The 27,060-nt window shown below is 40.4% G+C and overlaps 1 protein-coding gene and 1 pseudogene across 1 annotated transcript in view; one reads left to right on the top strand and one right to left on the bottom strand.

Moving 5' to 3' along the window:
• Positions 1-372: 372 nt before the first annotated feature.
• Positions 373-9,658, bottom strand: LOC127639496 (N-sulphoglucosamine sulphohydrolase-like; annotated as a pseudogene).
• Positions 9,613-27,060, top strand: part of LOC127639327 (tetraspanin-7-like) — a 39,964-nt gene continuing 22,516 nt past the window's right edge. The window contains exon 1 of the mRNA XM_052121256.1: positions 9,613-9,737. Within this exon, the coding sequence (XP_051977216.1) occupies positions 9,657-9,737 (81 nt within the window). The 5' untranslated portion in view covers positions 9,613-9,656. The remainder of the gene's footprint in view (positions 9,738-27,060) is intronic.

The raw sequence follows: 27,060 nt of genomic DNA, 5'->3' as shown, positions 1-27,060 counted from the left end.
CAAATGGTCAAAATGTCTCAAATTAAACTAGTAAATTGCAGTCCATTTCTAGTGGCTATATATTATGCTTATATATTCAACAATATTTGCTTTTATATGCAAACACATTCATCTAAATTATTGCATTAGAAGAGCAAGTAGCATTTTATATATTCTCATCTCCAATATCTCCAAGATACAAACTAGTGTAAAGTCCAGGCACTTCTAGTGCCTGCCGGTCTGCACTGCGGTTCCAGTTTTGTCTCAAGATCCGCATCCGGCTAGCACACTCATGGATCATCCGTCTGCCACTTCAGCAGCTGAGCCCTCAAGCTCTCCAAAACCGTGGCATAAGCTGGATCTCCATCCAGAATCTGCCTCTCTGACGGATCGGTCCAGATGTCAGAAAGCTGCCACAACTCCCTGTAGTAGCACTCGTTAACAGTCTTGAACCAGCCTGTGGGTTGTCCAGCTTGGGTTTGGGTTAACAAATCCTGGAATGTGGGGGAAACAGAATTCCTGGTCTATAGGGAACGGCATACGGTAATGGAGATTGTGGAGGAGCCGGTAGGGGCCTTGGTGGATGGAGCACATGGGGTAATACATGGTGACCTCATGGAGACTCAGTGACCCAGGAGGGCTCCGAGCTCAGGGCCGGGAGAAGAGATCTGTAGGATGGATATGGCAGTGAGATCTGGGGAAAAATTGTGAGATGCCAAATATAAATTTTCATACAGATGTGTTACACTGGTACAAATCTGTTGTGTTGTAGAAAGGTAGTTTTCCAATTATCAGGCCTTAAACAGTATCAAGTACAAAACGGTGCAGTACTCTGTCAAAATTAGACTTACCACTCCACCTGGTGGTTAAAACACTTACAATAACAGGCCACCAAACATTTCCCCATATCCATTCAACAGCTTGTCTTAAAATGATAGTAATATTTTTTTCCCAGGTTTAAATTAGATTTTAAATCCCCGATTTTCCAGATGTTTGGCAAATACACAATACATTTAACCAGAAGATGCAAACAAGCAAATATGACTTATTTTGAAAACGTAATGTTTGAAACGAAGTTAAAGCTCTAACCTCGGTCCAGCCTGCTGACTGTTGTGTACTGAGCTGCTATATCCACCCTGGAAGCAGGAGTATCCGGAATAAAGTATGGAACCTGGACAGCAAACAAGACACCCACCTGCAAGATGGAATTGATCTCTTCTGTGTAGGCAAAGTCGAATGTGTAGACGGGGCCCGGACCGACATGCTTCTTCCCTATGATACCTTTCAGAAGAAGAACAATCATGTTGGAATTCTGTAAAATTCCCAAACTTTTCCAAGTTTCAATCTAATGCCATATGTCAACTTTTTTATACATATCTTAAGTTAGTTTGCTCAGTATATTATTAGTCTTCTGCCAACTTGCATCCATCACATAACATATACAGATTTTGACTGTATTTCTGGAATGTTATGAAGTTTTGCACTACCTGTACGTCTATTGGCTTGTTTCAGCAGAAGTGGACGATTTTGCACTCCATCAAATTAGTTAAAGTGATGAACTCCCTGATGGAGACCGTACATCTCATTCTGGTGCTGTCGATTCGAACTAAAGATTATTATGGGATGTTTATCTACTAGTTTGGCTAGTAAGAGAGATTAAATGTGCTGTTCACCTGTGGTAATCCGGTTAGGATGGTGGAGCAACTTGGAGAGCAGCTGCTGACAGAGGTGAAGGCGTTTTTGAAGAACACACTGTGCTGAGAAAGAGCTTGTAGATGAGGAGTCTGGACAACTGTGTTGTTGTAAACATCCGTCTCGAACCCAGCATCATCAGCTGTGTGATACAACATAAACACAGACAAACAACATCATTACAATACAATACACTCACCTAAAGGATTATTAGGAACACCATACTAATACTGTGTTTGACCCCCTTTCGCCTTCAGAACTGCCTTAATTCTACGTGGCATTGATTCAACAAGGTGCTGAAAGCATTCTTTAGAAATGTTGGCCCATATTGATAGGATAGCATCTTGCAGTTGATGGAGATTTGTGGGATGCACATCCAGGGCACGAAGCTCCCGTTCCACCACATCCCAAAGATGCTCTATTGGGTTGAGATCTGGTGACTGTGGGGGCCATTTTAGTGCAGTGAACTCATTGTCATGTTCAAGAAACTAATTTGAAATGATTCGAGCTTCGTGACATGGTGCATTATCCTGCTGGAAGTAGCCGTCAGAGGATGGGTACATGGTGGCCATAAAGGGATGGACATGGTCAGAAACAATGCTCAGGTAGGCCGTGGAATTTAAACGATGCCCAATTGGCACTAAGGGGCCTAAAGTGTGCCAAGAAAACATCCCCCACACCATTACACCACCACCACCACCACCAGCCTGCACAGTGGTAACAAGGCATGATGGATCCATGTTCTCATTCTGTTTACGCCAAATTCTGACTCTACCATCTGAATGTCTCAACAGAAATCGAGACTCATCAGACCAGGCAACATTTTTCCAGTCTTCAACTGTCCAATTTTGGTGAGCTCTAGCAAATTGTAGCCTCTTTTTCCTATTTGTAGTGGAGATGAGGGGTACCCGGTGGGGTCTTCTGCTGTTGTAGCCCATCCGCCTCAAGGTTGTGCGTGTTGTGGCTTCACAAATGCTTTGCTGCATACCTCGGTTGTAACGAGTGGTTATTTCAGGCAAAGTTGCTCTTCTATCAGCTTGAATCAGTCGGCCCATTCTCCTCTGACCTCTAGCATCAACAAGGCATTTTCAGCCCACAGGACTGCCGCATACTGGATGTTTTTCCCTTTTCACACCATTCTTTGTAAACCCTAGAAATGGTTGTGCGTGAAAATCCCAGTAACTGAGCAAATTGTGAAATACTCAGACCGCCCGCCTGGCACCAACAACCATGCCACGCTCAAAATTGCTTAAATCACTTTTCTTTCCCATTCTGACATTCAGTTTGGAGTTCAGGAGATTGTCTTGACCAGGACCACACCCCTAAATGCATTGAAGCAACTGCCATGTGATTGGTTGATTAGATAATTGCATTAATGAGAAATTGAACAGGTGTTCCTAATAATCCTTTAGGTGAGTGTATAATACAACAATAAAGTACAACACAGCTCAACAGAACGAACACAAATGCAATATATGAAAATGGACCTGATTCTAGAATGATCCAAATGCAACAATTAGCAAAAACATGACTGAATATTCTTCATTGAAAATCTGAAGGGATGACACTCTTTGGGTGTTTTCAGGTGTCTGATCATGGTGTTGTGGTTTTGGAGTTGGACAGTGGGCTGAACTTCCCCGTTACGGAACACCTCAGCAAACTATTTATATTTACGTATGCATTGTTTTTCCAAATGAGCATATCCCTGAATGTTGCCAAAGGGAGGTTTTGTCAGCTTGCTTTGTCCCCAAACTATAGCGAAGTACACACACACACACACAGTATCACATTTTTAGTGTATACATTCAGTCCATGTTTTCCCACAGCTGACACCTTGGAGTTTTAATCTTGTATGATGTCTCTCAGCGTCTCCAGCGCACTGTCTGGTTCTAGACTGTTCCCATGTCAGCAGTATAGACTACACTGTAGTCCATGAACTCACAGAGCTGCTCAAACTCTGTGTAAAGTTTACACTCAAGAGCTTATATGTATGTTTGAGATATTATTAGTTAGAGATGCCAAGGTTAACATGTTAAATGTATGGGAATAATTAAATAAATAGGACGTTAATTAAATATGTATTATAAAATATTATATGATTACACTTACTTTTCATTAAAAAATCTGCATTTATATAATGCAATGCACAGTAATATATATAATGCTACATTAAAGTACATTTAAATATTAAAAAGGTCAGATAAATCAATAAAGTATTTCATGTTAAAAATTTTAAAAACAATATTTTTACAAAAAGTGTTACAAATTATTTAATGATTATTTAATAACATATTTTTATTGATAGCCCTCGGACCTGTTAATTTCCTCGGATAGATTATTCATATATTTAGATTTATCTTTCAATGTCAGTTAGGATATTTTATCCAAAGTCTCTTAAAAATGAGAGTAATATATTAGGATGAATATACAGAAATGAATACATTTATGTAATACAATATATAATGGCACATCATATCTATAATAATACATTTTTAAGAAAAAGTCAGATTAAGCAACAAAGCATTGCATATTAAATGTAATCTTAATAATTCATGATTAATTATTTATTAGTGATACTGTTATTTTCCATTCATCATCCTATCTTATCCTCCTAGTGGAGTGGTGGTGGCGTAGTGGGCTAAAGCACATAACTGGTAATCAGAAGGTTGCTGGTTCGATCCCCACAGCCACCACCATTGTGTCCTTGAGCAAGGCACTTAACTCCAGGTTGCTCCGGGGGATTGTCCCTGAAATAAGTGCACTGTAGATCGAACCAGCAACCTTCTGATTACCAGTTATGTGCTATAGCCCACTACACCACCATCACTATTATGGATAGCCTATATGTATCATTTAAAATAATTTTCACATTATTCATATTTCATTAATATCTTCATATCTACCTATTAATAATGTATTCTTTGTATAATTGCGCTTTAAATTTGAGTTTTCATTTCAGTTGTTGAAACGTTTAGTAGTTTGTTACTTTACGGTTAAGATCTTTCTCTCTCTCTCTTTTAGTTGTCTGTATTAAAGGTGTTGTTGATGGCTGAGCTCCCTGGTTTCAGACACGCAGACAGTGTAGACGAGGCCCTGTTACGACCAACATCTCTAACCAATTACCTGCAAGAACAGAAACTGATCACATGGCTTTGAGCCAATCAGCACCTAAATACCTCAACCCCTCTGATTGGTCACATGAGTTGTTGTTTGACCAGTCACTACTCAGGAAGAGAGTCGTTGATATAAATATCCAAGATCAGTGGACCAAAGGAAACCAAATGACGTTTTTGCACAAAAAGGCAGTGATTTACTTAAACCCTCAATCACATTTATAGCTATGTGTATACTATGTGGATTTATTAACATACACTTATTTAAGTTCTAACTCTAGAAAGAATCAGGCCTTCAGTGTAAGCACTAAAACTCAGGTTAGAAAATCATAATGAATTATTAGAGAGTGACCACAAGTCAATGCATTTTGCGTTGATCATATGGTCTCTTTTCCTGTTTATAACCATTAATATGTGTGTTTAGACATACTCTAAGCATGACAATGCTGGATGTGCTATGATATCCCAAATTACACATCAGAATATTGAAAACATTTTTGGTTTGAGAATTTCTAAAATGGGAGTTAAAACCAAAACCCAAAACTTGAAGCTACTGTTTAAAAAATAAAAATGCAAGGGTTATTTTGCTATAATGACCAGCTGACTGTACATTATCCTACTTAATACACAGCTATTTAGCAAATGAAGTCAAGTCAAGTAAATTTTATTTGTATAGCGCCTTTCACAACACACCGTTTCAAAGCAGCTTTATAGAAGACCAGATATTAACAGAAGATAAAACTGTAATATCTATAATGTCTATGAGTCATCATTGTGGTTTGAATCGTGTTTAAAAATAAGAATTAAATAATAATTGTATTAATAACCCCCAGTGAGCAAGCCGAAGCCGAAACTCCATAAGATGTTGGTTAATGGAGAAAAATAACCTTGGGAGAAACCAGACTCACTGTGGGGGCCAGTTCCCCTCTGACTAACCCCACCCTAACCCTAAACCAGACTCACTGTGGGGGCCAGTTCCCCTCTGACTAACCCCACCCTAACCCTAAACCAGACTCACTGTGGGGGCCAGTTCCCCTCTGACTAACCTAACCCTAAACCAGACTCACTGTGGGGGCCAGTTCCCTCTGACTAACCCCACCCTAACCCTAAACCAGACTCATTGTAGGGGCCAGTTCCCTCTGACTAACCCCACCCTAACCCTAAACCAGACTCACTGTGGGGGCCAGTTCCCTCTGACTAACCCCACCCTAACCCTAAACCAGACTCACTGTGGGGGCCAGTTCCCTCTGAATAACCCCACCCTAACCCTAAACCAGACTCACTGTGGGGGCCAGTTCCCTCTGACTAACCCCACCCTAACCCTAAACCAGTCTCACTGTGGGGGCCAGTTCCCTCTGACTAACCCCACCCTAACCCTAAACCAGACACACTGTAGGGGCCAGTTCCCCTCTGACTAACCCCACCCTAACCCTAAACCAGACTCACTGTGGGGGCCAGTTCCCTCTGACTAACCCCACCCTAACCCTAAACCAGACTCACTGTGGGGGCCAGTTCCCCTCTGACTAACCCCACCCTAACCCTAAACCAGACTCACTGTGGGGGCCAGTTCCCCTCTGACTAACCCCACCCTAACCCTAAACCAGACTCGCTGTAGGGGCCAGTTCCCCTCTGAATAACCCCACCCTAACCCTAAACCAGACTCACTGTAGGGGCCAGTTCCCCTCTGACTAACCCCACCCTAACCCTAAACCAGACTCACTGTAGGGGCCAGTTCCCCTCTGACTAACCCCACCCTAACCCTGTTCAGTGTCCAAATGCTTCGCAAGTGTTATTAGAAGAAATGGTGATGTTACACAGTGGTAAACACTCGACTGTACCAACTGGTTCAGTCATCCGATTTGAAGATAATTATAAGATCATTTATATCATATTAAAATATTACTAAATATTAGCCTCTTCTAAATAAATCTGAGATGGTCATACCACTTCCAAACGGTAGAGGGCGCATCAAGGCGTCTGTAGTCCTTGTTGACAATAAACTGGGGTTGGTGGAGTGATTGAACTCTGGTTTGGTTAGCCTACTGAATAAGTGTTGTTATTGACATGTACAGTGTCCTGAGGTTACCAGGAAGTAGTATGCAAAAAGCTTTATAAGTTTATCAAAAACAAATGAGCTCCACTCAGGCTATACCTTACACTTCCCCCATGTTGTCTACTGAAGATTGATTGAAATGAACTGAACTTTAAATGTCAAAGTTCCCTAAAACTGAGAGATCTGGGTTCGTCCAAAACCATAATATCCAATTGGAGTGATTTGCTATAAACAAACGTGCTCACAAACCAAATGAAGCCCTTGAAAATACTGTATCTATTTGTAATTAATAGTTACCTATAGCAACTTCAGTAAGTGTCCGTATATGCCATAGCTGTATGTTTGCTCTCGACCTTAAAACTGACTCACAGCGCCACACAAAAGAACCAACAGGGGTTTTAATTTATAATAGTGTCACACCTGAATCTTTTGCCCTAGAACAAACAGTTGTCAGTCTGTTTTACAAATCCTCCAGGGCGTGAAGACATTGACCATCTGAAAACATGCTCATAATGTATTTTCATCTGTGGATGTATTTGTCTCACTCAGTAGCATTACATTCCCATGGCAATTGCAATTGAATGCATGATCTTGAGTTCTGTGGGTGTTTTGCATTGTACGTACAGTAGGGTCATTTTGTTGTTAATAGTGGGGTCATGCCACATATTCAGTGTGAACCAGCACAAGTATTCACATAATAACTTTAAGCACACTGGATGAAGATACTAAGGAGGTGACACCAGGGCTTTGGTCGTAGCTTGTCTTCTGTGATTGCTTAGAGCAGATCTTTGCTCCAATGGGTTCTCTATAGGTTGCAAACTTGGAGTGCCAAATATAGCACGACAGCTTGCTAATTCTGAAGCCGAACTGTTAACCTATTTCACACCAAGATGAAGGATCACATGAGGTTTCATAGAGAGAGAGAGTGAGTGAGTGAGTGAGTGAGTGAGAGAGAGAGAGTGAGTGAGTGAGAGCGAGAGAGATAGTGAGAGAGAGAGAGAGATATAGATAGTGAGAGAGCGAGAGAGTGAGTGAGTGAGTTTGTGAGTGAGTGAGAAAAATAGTGAGAGAGTGAGTGAGAGAGAGAAAGAGGGAGAGAGAGAGCGATAGAGATAGTGAGAGTGAGAGAGTGAGTGAGTGAAAGCGAGAGAGTGAGAGTGAGAGAGAGAGAGAGTGAGAGAGTGAGTGAGAGCGAGAGAGATAGTGAGAGAGAGAGTGAGTGAGTGAGTTTGTGAGAGCGAGAGTGAGTGAGTGAGTGAGAGCGAGAGAGATAGTGAGAGAGAGAGAGTGAGAGAGAGAGAGTGAGTGAGTGAGTTTGTGAGAGCGAGAGTGAGTGAGTGAGTGAGTGAGTGAGAGCGAGAGAGATAGTGAGAGAGAGAGAGTGAGTGAGTGAGAGCGAGAGAGATAGTGAGAGAGAGAGAGTGAGTGAGTGAGTGAGAGAGATAGTGAGAGAGAGAGAGTGAGTGAGTGAGAGAAGAGATAGTGAGAGAGAGTGAGAGAGTGAGTGAGAGAGAGATAGTGAGAGAGAGAGAGTGAGAGAATGAGTGAGTGAGAGTGAGAGAGAGTGAGTGAGAGAGATAGTGAGAGAGAGAGAGTGAGTGAGTGAGAGAGTGAGTGAGTGAGAGAGAGATAGTGAGAGAGCGATAGTGAGAGAGAGATAGTGAGAGAGAGAGAGTGAGTGAGAGAGAGTGAGTGAGTGAGATAGTGAGAGAGAGAGAGTGAGAGAATGAGTGAGTGAGTGAGTGAGAGTGAGAGTGAGAGAGAGAGAGAGAGAGCGCTTGGAAAATGGTCTTGAAAGTTGTGAAAACCTTCGAGTTCCCATCAGACAGACTGGATTAGATGAAGGCCTGATGGAGTTATTTATCTGAACCAAAACCAGTGAGAACAAGTGATTTGTATTATTATATCTTATTATATTTTATTATAATTATTATATCTTAATATCTGATCTTATTAAATACATTTTTATCTTTATATATATATATATATATATATATATATATATATATATATATATATATATATATATATATATATATATATATATATATAAAATACTTGTTAGATCTTATTAAAGATATTTTATCTTTGTATATTAAAATATTTATATTGTAATATTATTCTAATATATTGCCATCTTATTAAAAATATTTTATCTTTGTATGTGTTTTTATATTTATTCTAAACATATATATATAAACAAATATATATTTAAATATACCTGGACTCAACACATTTGCACAACTTGAATGTGACATAATGTTTCACAGTGTAAATAAAAATTAAATAATCTATTTAGATGTTCGTCTCTGCAGCTGTTGCAAGATTTTTGTAAAGAAATAAAAAAATAAATATAAATAAAAATATTATATAATGTAGCTTCATTTGTTTTCAATAGGACTAAAACTTAAATACATTATAAGTTATTGTATGCAAAGTCAAGAGAGACCGAATGAAACAGTACAATATATTAAATCAATTTGGCTAAATAAAGATAAAGACATCACATAATGATATAATTATATTTTTTATACATTTCCTTGATTTAAGGACAGTAAAATCAATAAAGGACAATTTTTTTCTCTCTACTTTTCATTGACGCAAAGGCACCTGCCTCACCTTTAGCGCTACTGTCGTCAGTGTCATGTGACGTCCAGCAGAGGGCGTTTGTTTTAATGGGCGGGGCCGCAGCTCTCCTCTCCTGCTCTGATTGGCCAGCAGGGAGCTGCTCTGTTGATCTCGTCCAGTGATTGGCCAGACGGATCTGGAGTGACGGGACCGCAGTCGGAGAATCACAGCAGCACGAACACACTGCGCTCATGGCACCAAGGAGAATGGAGACCAAACCAGTGATAACGTGCCTCAAAACACTCCTTATCGTCTATTCCTTCGTGTTCTGGGTGAGTGAGCCTCCTTCTGAATAGCGTTTATGCGTTGTTAATGTTTACGAAGCGTTTAAGGAGGATTTTAAATAGATTTATGTGTTTATTAGGCGTTTATTGCGTTATTGCGCCGCTGGAAAACAAGTGTACCCTTATGGCAGGGCTGGACCCATCTGAGGCCATTCTAATCATCTGTATATGATTTACTACTCAAGAATAAGATAAACAATGTGCATTTGACAGACAATGACGACAAATCCATAAAAATCCATGTTTTGAGCCAAGTTAGATGTGCATTGTATTAGAAAACGTCACATTATAATTTTAATATTAATGTCTGAACATGGACAGATTCACATATATGATTATGAATTTAATATTAATGTCCAAATCGTGACATGTGCACAACATATTTAATGACTCATTATTAATGTACAAATATGGACATATGCTGCTGGAAATTGTAAATGGGAATTTTAATATTAATGTTCATATGTAGATAAATGCATAACATTTTAAACAATGAAATAAAAATGTTAAAAAATAGTATAAACAGAGATTATTTAGCAGAGATGAGCCACTTCTATTAAAATTAATGGGAGAAATGGGAAAGCTCAACCAAGGAGCTCTGAGCACTCAACGGTCAACGGATGAAAGAAGGAAGTCCCGCCTTACTGTTAAAAGAGCCAATCACCTTTTAGATCAATACATCATCTATCAATCAACTCTAGAACGCGCATGCACATTAGCTATACACAGGGTCATTTTAGACCATTCTGATGCCCTAGGCAAGATCGCTATTGCTATATAGCCAGGGCTGTTTCGAGGCATAGGCGAACTAGGCAGTCACCTAGGGTGCCACCTGCTGGGGAGGTTGTGGTTTGGGCAGCAGGTGGCGCCTAATGACTGGTAATAGCCTCCCAAGAGCGTTCTAAAGATGGCCGGCAGTGGACTGAGTTGCTAGAAAGACTTTGGTATAACTCATCATAGGTCAAGGTGCGTCATGCGCGTCAGCTGCGCTCATTGCCAATATTTAGTGTCAGTCCCTTCAGCGATCTGCATCAAATACAATGAATAGAAAAAGTCCTGTCTTTACTACTTTCTTACTCGATAGAAGCTGTTATATTTCGTGTTTTCCCCATGCTGACGTAGCACTGTTTGGGCGGGGTAAAGTTTACAAATGCGTCTTGCACAAACGGATGCATTTACACATGACCAGTTTCGTCTGGAATGCATCTTAAACCACCCCCTAAAGTGGTTTGAGCGTTTGGATTGCAATGCGTTTCGGAGGACATTTACACCTGGTCTTTTCAGGATCGTATAGCTGTCCGATCTGTGAAAACGTATGAAGTGGCCAAGTGTAAATACTCCCAGAGATGTCCAAGTTTCGCATTGCCAGATTTTAGTCTAACGGCATAATGTGTGTCCACATTGCAGCTTATTCTAGCCAAGAACCGCTGACTTGAGGGGCGTTCAGATTGAACACATTCATGCGCTTCTAAAAGCTAGACGCAGTGCATCGAATATAATGTTTTGAACTATTAAAGTTCTTTATATTCTGACACGGCATCTATGTGACGCTCCTACACGAGACACTGAAAAAAACTGAGAGCCGAAGAAAGAATTTGCTACTTGTTCTGTGACACCATTTTATCAATAATTATTAAAAAAGTTAAACTGGAGAAATGGGTCAAATTTGCCAAATAATTGAACAGATCTTTCATTTAATGCGATTCCCTTATATTGTTCCAAACCAGTATGACATTCGTTCTTCTGTGAAACACCATTGGAGATGTTAGGCAGGGGCACATGAATGCAGGGGCTGAAGCCCAGGGGCCCACAACTGCCACGGGGGCCCCTCTTGTGGCGTCCACCACCCCATTCTCCCTCATTGACGTTTGCAGGAGGAGCTTGTCTAAACGCCTTCAGCGGGAGACGCCGTTGTAAACATGGAGACGGTGGCAACTGCGAAAAACCCTCCGTGTTGTGCATGTTAATTGAACAAAAGTTCCAACCGACCCAAACGTATGCACGTACGGTTCTCGACATCAACACTCCCAGTCTGTGTTAGTAGACAACCATTGCGTCTTATAGCGCAGTAGTGCTGATTCATCTTCGTATTTCCTTCTGTGCTCAGTGGAGCTTCAGATAAACAGCATTACACATTCAGTATCTTCCAGAGGCTCTTTAGTTCTCTCTGTCATGCTCTAATCCCACTCTTGGCACAGTGATACAGTCTCTGACTCAAATCCTGCTCCCATGAGCATCAGTCTAAGGGGCCATTCACATCAAAAAAAAAATGTGCATCTGTCTGCTCTGTATATTAATACGCACGTCTTTGACAGTTGAACATCATCTTGTGCAGGAGCGCCACGTTTGTTTTTACAGTGTCAAGGTAAAAAGAACTTAAACTTTTAAAAACACATTTAGAGACACCTGCTTTCTGTTACATGCATTTTGCAGCATCTAGCTTTTTTAGCAATGGAACGTGTACGCAATGATGCTTGGAGTTTACATTTACGCATTTGGAAGACGTGTTTATCCAAAGCGACTTACAGAGCACTTATTACAGGGACAATAAACCTGGAGTTATGTGCCTTGCTCAAGGACACAATGGTGGTGGATGTGGGGATCAAACCAGCAACCTTCTGCTTACCAGTTCAGTGCTTTAGCCCACTACGCCACCACCATTCCAGTTTGCGCTCTTCCACAGTGACGTAACACTGTTTTACCAATCCACCTGTAGAAATCCCTGCTGATAAGACTAGCTTAACCAACATGCAATCCATGCTGGTTTGGTACTGGTCAACTGGGAATTCTCTGGGAATGCTGGTTAACCAAGGAGGTCTTACTTGTTAAGCTAGTCAATAAGCCTTGTTGTAACACCAGCAAACCTGCATCCCGTATGGTGGACCTTACTTAAATAAATTCTTTGGTCAAAGACTGAGGACTTAAGGCTAGGGTCCGCTTCGTTTTTCCACGTGCTGTTATGACTCATGGACGGTCAACCTTTCAAAGTATACTCTTTTGAACAACAGACATTTTCGACACATGCTAACCACAACTGTTTAGTTATACGCTTATGTACATTCAACTAAATCAAAACTGTACAGTCAACGGCAAAGAAATAGGCGGTGTCTAAAGGTGACTGATACGAAATCAGTTGAAAGTGTTAGCTGAATTCTGACATTGGTTGTTATTTTTTGAAAATGTCATTTATTACACCAATTGTTATGTGGAATTTTTGGTTTTCTTTAAAAATTTGAAGAATGTTTGGAAACGCTGTTTTCTTCTGTTTGTGGATGTTGTGGGTTTAATGGTAAGTCTGCTGACATTTAGGCCTAATGAAATGATGACTGGTGGACTTGACTCTTTATGTTGTATTTGTAATGAAGAAACAAAAATACAAGTCTATAACAATAAACTAACTTGCTTAAAATATTAATAATATTTCTAAGTTTTTAAGATGAAAACGTCAAGTTTAACCAACTCATGGCCTAGCTGTTGGTTTTTCCAGACAATGTTAATCCATTAAAATGAAATTCCTTAGCAGGCATAAGACATGGCTTCCCTGTATGATAAGCATTAATAAAACCTGTAACGAACATGCAATGATTCATGGATCATAGCTGAAGAAGCCAAACAAATCAGTGGCGTAGCCACAGTGTGTCAGTGTGTGCAAATGTCACCTAAAACATCATTCACACCCAAATAAAATATTTGTACTTAATATTGTTTGGGTGTAAAAATGCATAAATGTGATAATGAAAATTGTATACATCCCTTACGGAACTGAATAGCTTTATTGTTTATAATAAATATCCAAAGAGCAACAGACGCGGTGTCACGAACCCCGCTCCCTCGCTCCGCCCCCTCGAGCTTCCACGCTCGTTCCGCCCCCTCGAGCTTGCACGCTCTTTTTGCTCGCTCGAGCCCTCACGCCCACTTTGCTCCTACTCGCTCACATGCTCGTAGGCAATCTCCCTTCCTCGAGATTCTCACGCGTTTCCAATCCCCCAGAACATTATGACCACCTGCACTCGCGTCATCTGCACTCCTGCACATTAGTTTCACCTGCACTCGTCTCATCACCTGTCATGGTTTACACCTGCACTCGCCCCTATATATATCACTACCCTTTCGTCTCACGGTGGTTGGTTATTGTATTTAGTTTCCCGTGTCTTTGCCCCCCGCTAGTCTCGTCTAGTTTTGACCTCCTCTCGTTCACCTCTTAGCTTGCCAGCTCCCCTTGTTCCCCTGTCTTTTGCTCCCACTTGTTATTCTTATTCTGATTACCCCGGCTTTGACCCCCTACGCTCTCGTTGACCACTCTCTCCTGGATTTGCCCCTTTACCCTATCTTGATTCCCCGGCTTCGATTTAACGCTCACCCTGACCATTCTTCACTGGATTTGCCCTGTTTTTGTACTGTTGCCTGCTTTGTTGGAATAAAGCAGTTTTCTCCAACATTGTGACTGTCTCGTCTTGTGTTTGTGTGTGCGGGTTACACGCGGAGCTCGTGAGACTGAAGATAAAAGCCTGCACTTCAAACCAAACTTGAAGAAGAATATTTGTTATTCTATACAAATAACATATTAACTTGTCAACTCTTTGGCATACAGTTTTTTGGCATTACAGCCAAAGAGGAGGTTGCCGCAATACCAACCCCAACCCCAATGGGAGCAGCAATAGGGATCTCGCCTAGGGCGCCAGAATGGTCTGAAATGACCCTGTGCATAGCTAATGCACATGCACGATCCAGAGATGATTGACAGGTGATATCTGTATGAAATGTCAAAATAATAATTTCATTTACCAAATCATGACCATGAGCATTTCATGACCAAATATTAAGCCTAATATTTGAAACCATTAACAGGCCTACCTACACCATTGATATTACTGGCATTAATAAAACTCAGAGACTTGTTTCTGGCTATGCCACTGGAACAAATATACTACAAAATAACATCTGGTTGTACTATGACTGTTTAGTTATATGCTTTTGTACATTCATCGCAATCAAAACTGCACAGTCAATGCAAAACAATTGCGTCTCACGCAGTGTGCATAGGACATAGCGGCACGTGGGAAATCCAAGTATAGACAGGTAGAGACTCTCTGACTGGCATGTAAAGTTAACAATTAGCAATACATTTTTTCTTACATACAGTATTGCTCAAAGATATTTAGTTTACTTTTAAGTGTCTCAAAGAAAATTCTGAATATCTTTCAAAGCTTCTGCGCTATTATCCTGGAAAACGTTGGGGAATTCTTCTTCTTTGGAAGCACTTTTTGTAGCACAGTGGAAACTCATCAACGTGACTTTGATTCCTAGTAGACTGATTAAAACCCTGTTGAATGATGAACCTAAAAATCTATTTAGAGATGCAACTTCTTAACAAGAGGGCTTACCGAAAAACATCTCAGAGAAGTTGCGTCTCAAATTTCGTTCCCTTTGAAGCTCTGCTGCACAACATATTCAGGCTAAAACGAAACATTAGAAGAAAACAAATTCTAGATGAGCTAGTCAATCTCTCTAATCGACTATTCGACACATCCTGACCCACCTTTAGTTCAAACCATGAGCATGCTGGTTGACTGATTCATGGTGCCATTTGTCGTCAATGAATCAACACTTTATACTAATAATTTAAACTATTAGGGCTTAGTGTATTCTCTGTTTGTGTAATGAGCTATTCAAAATGTCATTATCAATCAACTTGTGCTGTCTGGCCCTTCTTAGCTGCATTGTTGCATTCCTCCAAATACTAGATTGCAAATTCATCCATCCATCCATCCATCGTCAACCGCTTATCCTGTGTACAGGGTCGCGGGGGGCTGGAGCCTATCCCAGCTAACATAGGGCGAAAGGCGGGGGACACCCTGGACAGGTCGCCAGTCCATCACAGGGCCACACATAGACAGACATACACTCACACTCACCTCCACATCCACATCCACATCCACACCTAGGGCAATTTTTTTTGGAGACACCAATTAACCTAGCCTGCATGTCTTTTTGGATGGTGGGAGGAAGCCGGAGTACCCGGAGAGAACCCACGCAGACACGGGGAGAACATAGATTGCAAATTGTACAATTGAATTATTACTTATTGTTTTGCTAGTGGAGAAAATGTCCTCTGGCAGGTTGAGATATGTTGGTGGAAATGCAAAGCGCAAATGACAAAATAGCTTTTGAAGTCACAATGTGTTGCTAAAGTGTGAGCGCAGCGAACCGACAAATGTCAGAGGGATGGAAGGTGTGAACATAGAGACAGACTCATTTCATGATTCCTTCCATCAGCTGGTCTGGACCTTTTCTGTTCATTCTGTTTATCTGTATGCAGACGGAGCGTACTGTTGTCTGCCCATACAAAACACATTTACACTCTCTCCTCTCTCTACCAGAGGCAGACAGGAAAACACCAGCAGGGATGAGAAAAGACAGAGTAACAATGAAGTAGATGACACTGAGCCGGTTGCTATCATGGCTGGCCAGTTTAGATTATTCAGTTCACATTTACGCATAGCGCCAAAACTTGTATGTACTAAGGACAACTAGATGGCACCGTGTCCTATCATATTTCTGTGTTCAGATAATTGTTTTGCTTAAGTGGGTAGTCTAGGCATAAGTGGGTTGGCAAATTGTGTGCATAAAGAGCTAATGGGGGGGGTCAAGTGCAATTTAATTCTACATTTACATTTATGCATTTGGCAGACACTTTTATCCAAAGCGACTTACAGTGCACTTATTACAGGGACAATCCCCCCGGAGCAACCTGGAGTTAAGTGCCTTGCTCAAGGGCCCAACAGTGGCATCTTGGTGGTGCTGGGGCTTGAACCCCCGACCTTCTGGTCAGTAACCCTGAACCTCAACCACTGAGCCACCACTGGCACTTCTGATTCTGAGGTTCTTCTCCGGTTATTGCACCATTTGCATACTATTACATAATATAGTCCATTCCCTGTCCATACTTTATCCTTCCCTGTCAAGCAACGTTGATATAATGAAGACATCCCTTTCATAACAATTTGGTAGTGTAAATGGGCTGTATGCAATGCATCCCCTGCTATGTGACTATGTGTATGTTGTAAGTCCTCTCTGGGACCATTGGCTCTCGTTCTGCTCACCCCTGTCTGGCCAGCTTGAAATATGCTTTGCTTCTGTCCCATTGTTCATTGTTTTGTAATGTATCATGTTTCTCTGTTTAATGTTATATTTAGGCCTGTTGCGGTTATTTGAGGTAACCGCAATTCATGTGCACTTCAAATTCCAATAACAATTGAATGGCTAAATAAGGGAATTTTAAGCGAATATATAAATGCATCAATGGCTCGTTATTTTTCATGTCATTCATACGTTTTTAAAGCCTTAATAGGAAATCATATACCCCTATTTTAATATTTAATTTATATATTTAAAGTTCATATGTAAAAATAACTTCTTACGGTGTGAAGCACACATGCACCTTAAGAAATATGACAATTTATATGGCAATTAATCGTCATAGCCCTAAAACAGACAATTCATTGCCATAATCGCAATTATTTGTTTGGCAATTAATCATCAGCCAAATTTCATAATCGTGAAAGCCCTAGTCTTAGGTTTAATTTCTATACAGCATCTGGAAAGACGCGATACAAAATAAATGCATTATTATTATTAATCATATTGATCTACTGACAAACAAATCATGGCTAGTATTAAAAGTACTTGATAGCTCTTTGATATAATCTGCTGGTGGAATCCCCAACGGCGCCTTTTTAACCTAGCAGTATTCAAAGCGCTTTACACTGCGTCTCATTCACCCATTCACACACACATTCATACACCAATGGCGGCAGATCTTCCATGCAAGGCGCTAGCCTGCCATTGGGAGCAACTTGGGGTTCAGTGTCTTGCCCGAGGACACTTCGGCATGTGGAGTCCTGTGGGCCGGGAATCGAACTGCCAACCCTGCGATTAGTGGCCGACCCGCTCTGGGCTGGGAATCGAACCGCCAACCCTGCGAGTGCTGACGCGCTCTGGGCCGGGAATCAAAACGTCCACTCCGGCGAATAGTGGCCGACCCGCTCTACCACCTGAGCAACAGCCGCTGCCCACGCAACTGGAAAGCAACGTAAGAAAGTAATTTTATGTTCTTTGTTATCACAGCTATAGTAAGGGGGGCACATCTACCTCCACCTCTATAAGACAGCATTTCGTCTTCATTTGTTTAGTGCAAAGTAGCTTAGCACAACGATTGTTGTGGATTTTGTGTAAATCATGACTTTGTTTGCTTGGAAACAAAACAAGCTCGCCAAAAACAGTATTCATGGACATGCATCAAAAATAATTCTAATCTTTCCTTTACCGTTGCATTTTGTATCACTAGATAATTGAGGTTTATTTTACACTAAGCAGTTCTCTAATAAAGGTAATAACTGTCTTTAGGAATAACGTGAATCGTAGACCGTCTCCAAAGATTATTGATATGAGGGACAATTAAAAACTGTCCTTAACTGTAGAGGTCAATTTGCTTGAATCCTGACGTTTGTTTTTAGGCAAAGCTATTATAATATAGTAGTAATAAATATCGTTAGAAATGACCTCAACTCAACAGATGCAAATGGTATTCCAGAGCAGAGACGATCATGCTGATCCACGTCGATTGATAGCAGTACAGCATCTAAAACCACTGTTGTATCGTTACTTAAAGTACACGAAGAAGAGCGATGCTAATGCTAGCTAGAGAACTCAGTGCCCCTTTAAGAGAGAAATGTGTTAATATTTGAATTGATGCAAAAATGCCTGATGGCTCTTGTCAGTAATTCGGTTGATTGGGGTTGATTTCAGGATACATTAACTTTCGAAAGCAACATGTCGATTTGCCGTGTGATCATGTCGGATTGATTGTTTGTCGCTTTCTTGTGTTGTACCTGGTTACGCATAGTTTTAGGTGTTGTTTTTACTGCCATATTGTTGCAAATACTTTAGCAAAGGAACTATTTTATGCCTTTGTTGGAGAAATTACACAGCCAGTCCACTTTGGAAATGGGGAAAAAGGAAAATGGGTTAATGTACCAATTGCAAAAAAGTAAAAAACAGTCGTTTATAATAAACACCCATTGGGAAACGGGCCGTTAAGGATGTTTTAATGATATCTGAGCACTGTTTTAATCTAGAGATACAGAGGGAACGCTCTGATGTCCACATGTTACCCATGAGCATGAGGAGATGTGAAACTCTAGAGCTTAAATTAGTGTCAGGACACCAGTACATCCTGTAGGTTCATATTTCATCTCAGTCGACATTACTAAAGCATTTGAATGTAAGGCAATACCTTATGCCACCTTTGCCCTGTGTATGTTTGCTTGGGAAACACCATGATGATTGGACTGCCATTTTTCCTTCTTTATTCCCTTAGAAGACACTTTTTGAACAGGCAAAGTTTTGTTTTTTCAAAGACACATTCAAGAGGTATTCTCTGAAAAGTTTTGCTTCTCAAGTAAATGTATTTTGTTTCTTTATTTCTTCAGGAACACTAGGCAAAATACTTTTTTAGGCAGTGGAATAAAAAATGCTCAAATATAAGCAGTTCAGTTTGGCGAAATAGAAGTTCTTCATTGAAGTATGCACCGCTGAATATTGGGTAAAGTCAAGCTGGCCTTTTATTGAGCAATCGTTTCGATTGATTGAGTGTGAAACAAGGTTCTGTAGCTTTATATCAGAAAAAAACATGGCTCAGGATGTGACAGGATGACTTTGCAATGTGTCTGTGTAACTGATACACACCTAGAATGGCATGTGTCTATAGCAGCCATGCCAGAGTTCCTGGCATCTTAATATAGCTCACTAGAAAACATCACAGCGAGCGACGGAAATCTTATTCTCACCGACAAGAAAAACTCTCCTGGGAATCAAAGTACCCAGGGATGCATTAATAAGGATAAAGCAAGTTGAAATTCTAGAGAAATACAAACAGAATTGGTGTAATTGAAACAGACAAAAATTTAGAATCGTAGACTTGGTTAGCTCTCAAAAAAAGACTAAAATAATACAAAAGTTATGCACATCATAAAACATTTGCTTGCCACTGGTGTAATGAAAAACTGAATATCACAGTGGCAATATTTCAAAACATTGCCAAAATATTTACAAAGAGTCACCATTGGAATGCTTGAAGCTCAAGATATAATGCTCTTTCGACAACAGTATCGGAGAAGGGCATTGCGATTGCAGTTGTTAGATTTAGGTTTAACTATATTGTGACCTTTAGTTATTATAGTGCCAATTCATAGCACAAGTAATTCATGGATGCTTTTGGATCTATTTGAGTACCGACAAGTAATATTGGTGCATGTAATTGGTTCCATATTGAGATTCTTGTGGTGCCCTTTTCTTGAGTTATTTTGCTTCAAGCCAATGCTATTAGAACTGGCAGATGGGCAGCTTGTTCAATACAAGCAGACAAATAAGGACTTGCCTGGTCCAGTTTTCTCGTGGCCTTTGGTTTTATTGTGGAAATGAGGGGGTAAAGTACGGCAGGGCTGTTGATACATGTACGTATATTCTCTCTGCGCATGTGTAAGGGTGTGGATGCTTATCACTGGTTCTCTGTTTGTTTCTTCTTAAGCTTGTTAAGATTTAGTCTTTCAGTTCTCTTCTGTGTTTTTGTTCCCCTCGGAATGCCTAGGCAAAATGATCTAATGGAGAAATATTCACCGTCATAGCAACGCGAACATGTCTATAGCAATGCGAAAGTGTCTCTAAACAGCATGGAGCAGGAACTGGTTTGTGCGATTATATGCACAGTATGCAAAAAGAAGAAAAAGAGCTGAAAAACCTGGATGACACTGTGGTTGGAAACACGTGGGCAGCAAGGGCTATCAGTTCTGCATAGCCAGAGGGAATTGGAGGTAGAGAAAATGTTATCTTTACATTCTGCATTCATACAGTTGTATGAATGCTGGTGACTGCATGCATTTGCATGGTATCATAGCAATATCGGCAAAGGAGTCTCCATGAACGAAACTCGAAGTTTGCAAACGTGTACTGCGTCGTGTTTCACTTTAATACGTTTACCGCATACAAGCACATTTTGAGCAGCATTTCTCATATTATGTTATTCTACCGTTCAGCTAGATACATGACAGGACATGGTCCCACCATGGCTCGACAAGTGTCTCCTTTTATTGCGTTCAACTTTGTTGAAGTTGTATCTTGTTTTTGAGCTCTCGCTAACTACTGGTCTCTCGCTTGTCGGGACAGTGCTCACACTTGACAACAAGACGTCTGGATTTCATGAAGTTTTGAAATCCATCTTGGCATCTGGGATGAGTCAGGGCATGTCGCAGGAGTGTGCATACAACAAGACGCACACATTCGTTGTGAGATCTGAGACTTTTCGTCGCAGACCAATCGCCGACCAATCACGACTCAAAACATCAAAGGAGATGAGCTTAAGTCCTGTAGGGTACACTTGGCATAACTGGCTGTGTTGGTATTATCTATGCCACAATCCTCTTAAAGCAAGCTTCTAAAGACACGCTCAAGCTCTGAGCTCAGCAGGTGCTGAGCCATGATACCTGGGAGACAGGTGGGGAAGATTAGGAAAGTGTTTGGACATGTGTCCAATGAAAAATCTAAATACATGATATCTGTTTTCTCCGTAACTCTTGAAATGCAAGAGGCTAATGGGAAAAGGTACATTTTGATCAAAAGGAAATCAATCAAACAGTTGTGAAAATCTTGAATCGGAAAAGTAGGTGTTGGTCGACCTGTTTCAGAATCTAGTTTGTTGAACATCCGGAGTAGAAATGTGTTTTATCTCCAGTATTCCACATTAATTCCCCGGACTTGCACTTAATTGGTGTCTCCAAGGAAACAGTATCCCTGCCTCCTATTATCTGCGTCAAACTCTCATTGTGGTTTTGTAAACAGGAGGCACTACAAAACAAAAGATAAAGGAGTGTCTGTTTAATGCAGTTATCAGTGTTTCTGTATTGATTCAGGCGCTCTTGTGTAAGGAAGGACCCTTTGGAAACAAAACGACACCATCGAACTAAAAAATTATTTGAAATAGTTCTGGGTCACTTCAATGGCAAGGAAATGCGATTAAGGATTACCGCAGCCAAACATCCCAATCTTGATTTTGTCTCTCCTGAAGGGTAGCACTTACAGTATATCAATCAATGAAGTTTTGGGAAATCAAAGTCTAAATGTTGCTTTGCAAGGAATTCGATTAGTAGTACTTCTAGCTTTTAAGTTGTAAGCGGTTATCCTTGTATGGCTCACACGCTTAGTACCAAGCTTCTGTGACTAGCATGGTTGAAACAACACTTTGAGGTTAAAAAGGTCAAGGGACCTACAATAAGTTTACATTCCTGAAATATTCCTAATCAGTTTGTGGTTGTGGAATTTAAAGGTGACTTGAATTCCTGTCTCGAGGTCCTGAGTCACATTTGAATCCACGAGTCATATTTTGCTAGCGTGTCTCTGAGTTGAAACTCTGGGCTGTTTTACACAGGCCTGGTAATGAAAGGGATGCTATTATTAGCTGCTAGCTTGAGCTGTGGTGCTAGATATTTGTGTTTGTTTTGTTTTGAACTAGCGATTAGCAGCTATGCACTGGGAGAAGAGGCATGCTAAATGTTTGTTATGTGCTAGCAGCACGTAGCATCAGGTTTGGACGTAGTGCAGGTTTGGGAAGCTTACAGTCTTTCGAAGAGATGTCATATGTTATCAAACTGTCATCTTATAACTGTTGGTGTAAATATGGGAGATTTTTATCTTTAATCACCTGACCATAATCATGTGTTGATGCCTTTATGTTGTGACAACTTATTCATCTCATGTTAGACTTTCAGCATTGATGAGCAAATCATCTCAGGACTATGAGTTAAAGTCTCTTTGTCTAATTGCATCAACTAGAGGAACTGAATAAAAAAGCAGCCTAATTGTGCAGCCTAATTTCTGCACCACTTTTGTGAAAATGCAAAAATAATGACTCCTTTCACACAGGTATCATGCCATTGGACAAGTAATTCAACATTGAAAATTACACTCTTCAGCTTTATATTTGTATTTTAATAACATGGCGACTGAAATGAAGGGCTTCCTCGTTTGCATTACCGATCTCATTTCCTGCACTATTAAACACAGATGCATTTTGGGAAAGGCACTCTAGTAGAAGGGCCACATATCACCGTCTTGTATGAAATTTTTTGATAAAAGCTATTTGTCATTGTCAGTCACTGCACTGTTTCCTCTTTAATTTTTCACCATTCCTCCTCTCTGTCTTTGTCTCTGTCATCTGTTTCCTCATCTGTTCACCCTTCCATCAGAGATGCGTCACAATGTTGGACTAGTTTATCTAGATTTTTTTTTCGGATAGTTTTGAGATCTTTTGTGCTTTAATTAGGCAAATTAGATTTAAACTTATAGTTGGCACAGTAAAAGCTTGGAATAGTTGCATCTTTAAATTCATCCTTTTTAAATGACCACTGCTACAGTACACCAATTGAGATGGACATCTTTGGCCATTTTGTCGAGTCTTGTGCAGTTTTTTTTTTAAATCTTCTGCTATGAACATTGCATTTTTAAGATTGAGCAGTTATAAAAGTTCAATGCATCAGACCCCTGAATTCTGTTCCATTCATATTTAAACTCTGTTCACACTTTATTGTTTTGCAATCCTATTTATATGTAAACATGCACTAAATGAACATGTTTGACCATTGCAACACCTCCTGCTGTATTTTCAGTGTCTCACGAAGGAATGTCAGATTTTTTTATTAAACTTTACCTTTATAAATGCTCCTTTTTACAAAGGTGTCTCGAGACAACTGCATAGTTGTGTTTAATTCTTTGCACCAGAATTTCCGGAAAGAAATTTTAGAGCTGGCCAACGTATATCCAAGTTTACTGGACAAATTGGAACCAATCGGGTCATCTCATTTTGGTGTATATTTTGTGCTGTAACACGATGGGCTATACGTAATATGCAGTATGATAATGACACAATCAAGTCAAATGAACAGTAAACGTTTGTTCGTTATAGCTGCATTTACATTTAAAAACAGCAGTAATCTAATAATAACCATCTAATTTAAAAAAACACCTTGGCTAATTTCTTGACTATTTCCCTCTGATTTTACATAGCACAGAAGTGTTTTGCTGCCAACGTGAAGTCAAATGTGTGCAGCGTTTCTCTTCCAAAAGCTGTTTTAATGTGATCCTGACGAGTAAAGCTTCTCACGGCATACGAGACGGGAATAAAGCATGCTGCTTTTGCCAGTCTGCGGTATATAACACGCTGTTGTCACAGATTAGGACTTTGCAAGCTATCGTGAAAGTGTAAACCTCCGTGGCGGTGAAGCACTGTAATCATTGGGATGGCGTCTCACTGTACACTTGTGGCATCAACTATAGGGGCTGTGACGCTTGGTGATAATATTTCATTGGACATTGGTCTCAGACCATTTTTTAATTTGTCTGAGATTGGGGCGTTTTAACGGTAAAAAAAACAGTATTTTCCATCTAACGGAAACCCTGCTTTGCATTGTCTAGCATTTTTTTTATCGGTGTAAGCGGCCTCTAAAAATACGTCTGATTGGGGTCAGGTGACTCCGAAACAAGATGAATTATTCAGGGCTTCTTTCTGACCAATTAGTCGGCTTGTCAATTTTGAAAATATATAGTTATGCACATCCATCCATTTTACCAAAGAGAGACCATTTGTTCACCAACCAATCCATTCCAGTTAACTGCCAATGATACAGCCAATTTAGTCTTGGACACGTGGTACTGATTAAACCTCCATTTCCTCGCCAGTTGACTTTCAGAATAATGAGACAGACCTTTCAGACATGTTAGCTTCTGCAAGGTGTTGTCATCTAGATCCAGAGTCTCGTCAGCCCACTCTTTCTCTGCCCCTTTTCTTGTGAACTTTGATGTAACGTTGGAAACAGTTTGAGAGAATCAGGCTTAACAGTCCCTGACAGCTGTAGATGGCCATTAAATGTATGGCTTGCCATCTAACAGCAGCTCTCAGGACAAACAGCACTTACCGCGAGCAACAGTGGATCACGATGATGAATGGCACTCTAATGGGCGAAAAAGAGAGAGAGAGAGCAATGAAGTGGAAGACAACGTAAAATTACTGGCTCAATCTGAGCCAACTCTAGAGACGACAACACCCTTGTGTATAGAAAGAAATAAAGCTGTATATACTTACTGGGCAAACAGGTGTCGCTTGGTTCGCCTACAAATGATGATGAAATGCAGAGAAGTTTTTGTTCTGCCAAGGTGTTCATTTGGTGAAATTTCTCCTGTTCGCATACATCTCTGAAAGACTTGACCCAGGAGAACTCAGCTGGTCGAAGAGTGCTGATGATTATTCATGGGTGTGGTTTGGACGTAACGCTTTATTTACAAACGCGTGTGCCAGCTGAGGAGTTGTTACCTAGGTTACTGTCGTTAAAATGGATAACTTTGAAGCCTGTCTCTCAGAGATTGTAGGGAAGTTTACTTTTTTACATTATTTGCAACAAAAACTCTACAAAGACAGTGCGACTGTGACAAATGAGTAAAGAGAGATTGGAGTTTTTAAAAGTGGAAGGGGCCGTGACAAGTTAAATAAAGCCAAGAAGCGACACATCACTAAAAGCGGCGGTCCACCGAGAGAAAAACCTGCATTATTGGTTTTACTTGTTCCTGGAACAGTACATTAAACACAGTGACATCACCATAAATGAACTAATTTTAAAACGACATTGTGCGAAGTGTAAACACCAGCTTTATTCGCTTAGGGTGCTTCAGTTCGTCCCGGAGAAAATATTTTGGCTTCTTCCAAAGTATAAACCAGGCTTAACTTGCCACTATTTTATTTCGCTTACTGTGATGCCGATTAGCCATCATCTGGGTTTAAAATTTAGCGTCAAACTTTTTCATGCACTGAAAATTTACAGGAAGGAACTCCCTAAAAATTGTGCCACTATTACGCACAAAAAGTGCTACCATATTGTGACAACAACAAATTTGCCATCAACCTGTGATTCAACTACTACATGCACTAAAATTATGTGATTGTCATATTTTTGGGGGTCGAAAAATCACCATTAGACTTTAGAATTGTGCCTTGTTATTCACAAAAATCAGTGCAATTTACCAACCACAATTAACATCGCTACTATGTAAGAGCCCAACCCGAAGTCTATTGCCCATTTTCTTTTCCACCAGATGAAAATCACAAGTCTGTTCGCTTAGAAAAGTAACAGCAAACCTCTTATCAATAAGTCACGTGATTTGAGGTATCATTTATTTCTGTAGCACAAATGGGACGAGATACGTGGCAAATTATTAAAAGTCTTAAATGTTAAAACCCAAACCTTAGGGTTAGGGGTTTGTTCAGATCCCTAAGTAGGAGTAAATTGCCTTAGCAAACGGCACTAAAAAGCATTAAATAGTTAGGAATAAAAGGTTGTTGTGTTGTCTGGTTGGTTGCACACTGTCGTTTTCAGGTTTTGCTTATAAAACTGGACTCAAAACTTTAGCTGTGAGAAATGTTTTATTGTGGATTCACTAAATCTAACTAGAGTGACTTTTTTGGCTGAAAACAGTAATGTATGACTCTCTGCACATTTGTTGTCCCGGGCCCCCTGTACGACCAAATGCCTGTCTCAGCTTGACCACATGAGAGAGAAAGTGCCATAGCAGCAAACTCTGACAGTCAGCTGCCCTGTGAGTTGCCAACTGTGTTTAGAAAAGAGCAAATATGTGTGTTTGAGTGAGGCAGATAAAGACCAAATATGTTTGTCGTGTCACCTGTTGTTTGGGAGTCGTACAGGGAGTGTTTGTGTGCATGTGTGCGCAGTTGTCTAATCTAACACAGGCTGTTACTTGCGGACAGCAGGTCGAACAGCATCACGTATCAGCCAGACATCCAGAATTCATAAACAACTAGAGAGAGAGAGAGAGAGAGAGAGAGATCCACAGTGGTTCACACCATTTACTGTGCCTTCATATTATTGTATTGCATACTGAAGATGCAAAAAATCATTCAAAATAACACATTTTTAGAGATGTTGCTTAAATTATGCCAGGACTCATGACAGCCAGACACGAAAGGTCTGAATGTTTTGCCGTCGCTTGTTGGATTGAGATTACCTTGGGTATTGGGGATTACTGTTGCCATGGATACTGATTCCTCCTACTGTTGTACAACGGACGGGCACATAACATGAGCTGTAACATTTGAAATTTGGGCTAATTTATAGCATTACTTGTTTTGGCTGGTTTTTATTTGCTGTGAAACACATCCTTGTTTGTGAAAGTCCCTTACCTTTGATGTTTTTCT

The sequence above is a fragment of the Xyrauchen texanus genome, chromosome 48 (assembly GCF_025860055.1).
Source record: "Xyrauchen texanus isolate HMW12.3.18 chromosome 48, RBS_HiC_50CHRs, whole genome shotgun sequence".
NCBI classification, from domain to species: Eukaryota; Metazoa; Chordata; class Actinopteri; order Cypriniformes; family Catostomidae; genus Xyrauchen; species Xyrauchen texanus.
This window is presented reverse-complemented; position numbering and strand designations above follow the sequence as displayed.